The sequence below is a fragment of the Morone saxatilis genome, unplaced genomic scaffold (assembly GCF_004916995.1).
Source record: "Morone saxatilis isolate NCDOM2014 unplaced genomic scaffold, NCSU_SB_2.0 Contig19, whole genome shotgun sequence".
In the NCBI taxonomy this organism is placed as follows: Eukaryota; Metazoa; Chordata; class Actinopteri; family Moronidae; genus Morone; species Morone saxatilis.
In genome coordinates, this window is record NW_023339751.1 from 17,051,838 (window position 1) to 17,054,399 (window position 2,562).

General features: G+C 40.7%; 1 protein-coding gene across 1 annotated transcript in view; it reads right to left on the bottom strand.

Annotated features, from left to right (window-relative positions):
• mtrf1l (mitochondrial translational release factor 1-like) overlaps positions 1-2,562 on the bottom strand; it is a 4,619-nt gene extending 2,057 nt beyond the window's left edge. Inside the window, exons 1-4 of the mRNA XM_035663107.1 lie at positions 1,698-2,562; positions 1,129-1,208; positions 894-998; positions 560-638 (exon numbers count right to left, since the gene is read on the bottom strand). Coding sequence (XP_035519000.1) covers positions 560-638; positions 894-998; positions 1,129-1,208; positions 1,698-2,127 — 694 coding nt within the window. The 5' untranslated portion in view covers positions 2,128-2,562. The remainder of the gene's footprint in view (positions 1-559; positions 639-893; positions 999-1,128; positions 1,209-1,697) is intronic.

A 2,562-nucleotide genomic window follows, 5' to 3' on the forward strand; every position in this document is an offset into this window, starting at 1 on the left:
TTTACTGTAAGTGTCTGTTTAAATATGTAACCTTTACTCAAAAAACAAATGTGCAGCTCCTTCTGCTGTCTCTTTCTCTGACATTATGTGCAGGCACACCTGAGTGGCCACTCCACATGTCTATGGTAAAGGAAGGACTCCCCCTTGTGTTTGGTGTCAGTTATTGCAATAGTGGTTGCACTTTAAAGGGGTTTTGTTGATATACATAGTTCTATCTTCTATCATTTCATTCCTAGTTTAAACACAAAAATGTGTTTCTCCTCTATAACTCACCATCCTTCTTATAAATAATCACCAGATTACATCTAATTCACTCTGTGATGTTTCTGGCATGTGCACGGAGTCAGATCAAGAGGAAATCGAAAGTGTGTATATGACCAGATAATTCAGAAGACTTGCGAGTAATACAGCCCTCTTAATATTATCCTTACCCTGAGTCTTTGTCCTTGATTAGACTATAACCCAGTTCAGATGTTTACATGACAGAGTAATACAATGCAATACTTTAAATACAATAGAGGTGAAATATGCTTTGGGTGAGCTGACTCTTTAATCTGACCTATTTCACTGGTCGTGTTCTCCAGGATGTCAAAGGACCAGCCGTGGTGCTGAGCGTAGCCCTGGTACATGTCAAACACCTTGAGAGGGGAGGAGACGGTACAAGCCAGCATTTAAATACACAGAAAATTGTGTCCTGATGTAAAATCATATGCTATTTCTGTGAATAGGTAGTAGTAATGTGGTTTGTGGCAATTACCAATTTACATGGGTCCAAAATTAGTATTTGTGTTAGGTATGCCACTACTTTCTTGTGCACATATTACTTTAAATAGTCCATAATCTCAACTAGAACACTTTAACATACTAAATAACATAAGGAAGTACTTCCAGACCTCAGCGGTGAACAGCATCGCCTCCTGACCACCAACACCAGCTGTAACCTCCAGGACGAGGTCGCTCAGATCTGCCTCCTCTTCAGGAATCAACATTTCCAGGATCTGATTGGTGAAGCAGGTCGATGGAAACATCTTCAGTTAGCTTATTCTTTAACATTAGTTAGTGCTATCATAAAGCCTTCATTTCTGCTGTGTTATTTTATACTGCAGCGGCTTGTTGTCACAGTTCTACCTTTTGACTAAGATCTTGAATATCTTGCAAACAGCCTTCTCTTTCTAGCTCTGCCAGTTCTCGCAGGGCTGGGTCTTCATCTTTGAGGAAAAACAAAAACATACAGTCAACTAAGGTTGCGACATATGCTGATTCATACATCGAGACAATATACATTTTCCTAATTTCAGAAATGTTGTCAAAATGTTCATGCAGTCATCCATTATTGTATTAGACTACTTTGTAGAAATACTAGATTTTGGCATCATTTATGAAGTACATTCATTTGTCAGGTATTTAGACCACTGGGTTAGACTACAACAGTTATTCTCATCTTGTTGTTTTGTTTTTCAATAGATTTTCCAGACAGATTGACCAGTGATCATCTGTGCCTCCAAAGTAGCTTTGAAACAGAACCTTGAATTAAGTACAAGGTGTACACACACTTTACTTCAGTACCCTTGAATGAGGGTTATCCTCAAAAAACAAAGACTAGCAGAAACTAAATGGGACTGTGGCTTAGTAAACCATCAAATACCCTCATTCAAACGGTTTCTTGTCTTTGTGTGGCGGCAGCAGAGCAACGTCACCTTTCAGGAGCACCTCGGTCTCAGCGATCTCTTTGCGTTTGCTGTCCAGCTCTCTGATGCTCTTGACGAGGGGACCCAGCAGGGACACTTGAGTCCTTTTGACCCTCAGCTCATCCTCACTGCATTGCTCCTCCGTCTCAATGCTGTTGGCTGCTCTCAAACATTCACTGTACTCCGTCTCAACCTTCTTCAGGTATTCCTGCAGAGACGTCTTGGCAAAAAGCTCATCCACTGTCAGTAGTTTGGCCACCATCAATGGTGTACCGGTGTGAAGAGCTCTTGTAGTTCCACCACAGTGCTGGTTGGCATGTTCAGGAAATCTAACAGTTTGTCTGGTGACATTTGGTGATTTTTGAAAACCAGCTATCCGCAGACTGAAGACACACTCTTTTCGTCTCGGAAGAAGGTTTAAAGCTCTTCTGTAAGCCATTGTATGAGCAGATTTGTTTGGGAGATTCACTGTGTGGTCAGGCTTTGGCACTGAAGGAACATTCAGCCAAATTTCATTCAAAAATCTTGTTTTTATTTCTAGCCAAGATAAATGGCGATACAATAACTATATTCAGAGGTATTCTGAATACAACGAAGTCATAACCCAACCTCGTTGTTGCGATGAAGGGTTGTATTTCTACCTACAAATACAAAGTAAGAGCATTTGAGAACTCACTGTGATTAATCTTGAAATCAAACAACAAACGAATGCCTCCTTTTGGTTTTCCACTTGTGTCAAACATCGCTGACTCTAACGGATCAGGTTTCAGTCACACACTGTCTACAGACCGCACAGTAAACTGTTGTTAAGTCTTGCTGTAAAGAAAAAGTTGCTCCTTTACCACCTTGCTGTGGGGCGCAGACATATTGAATG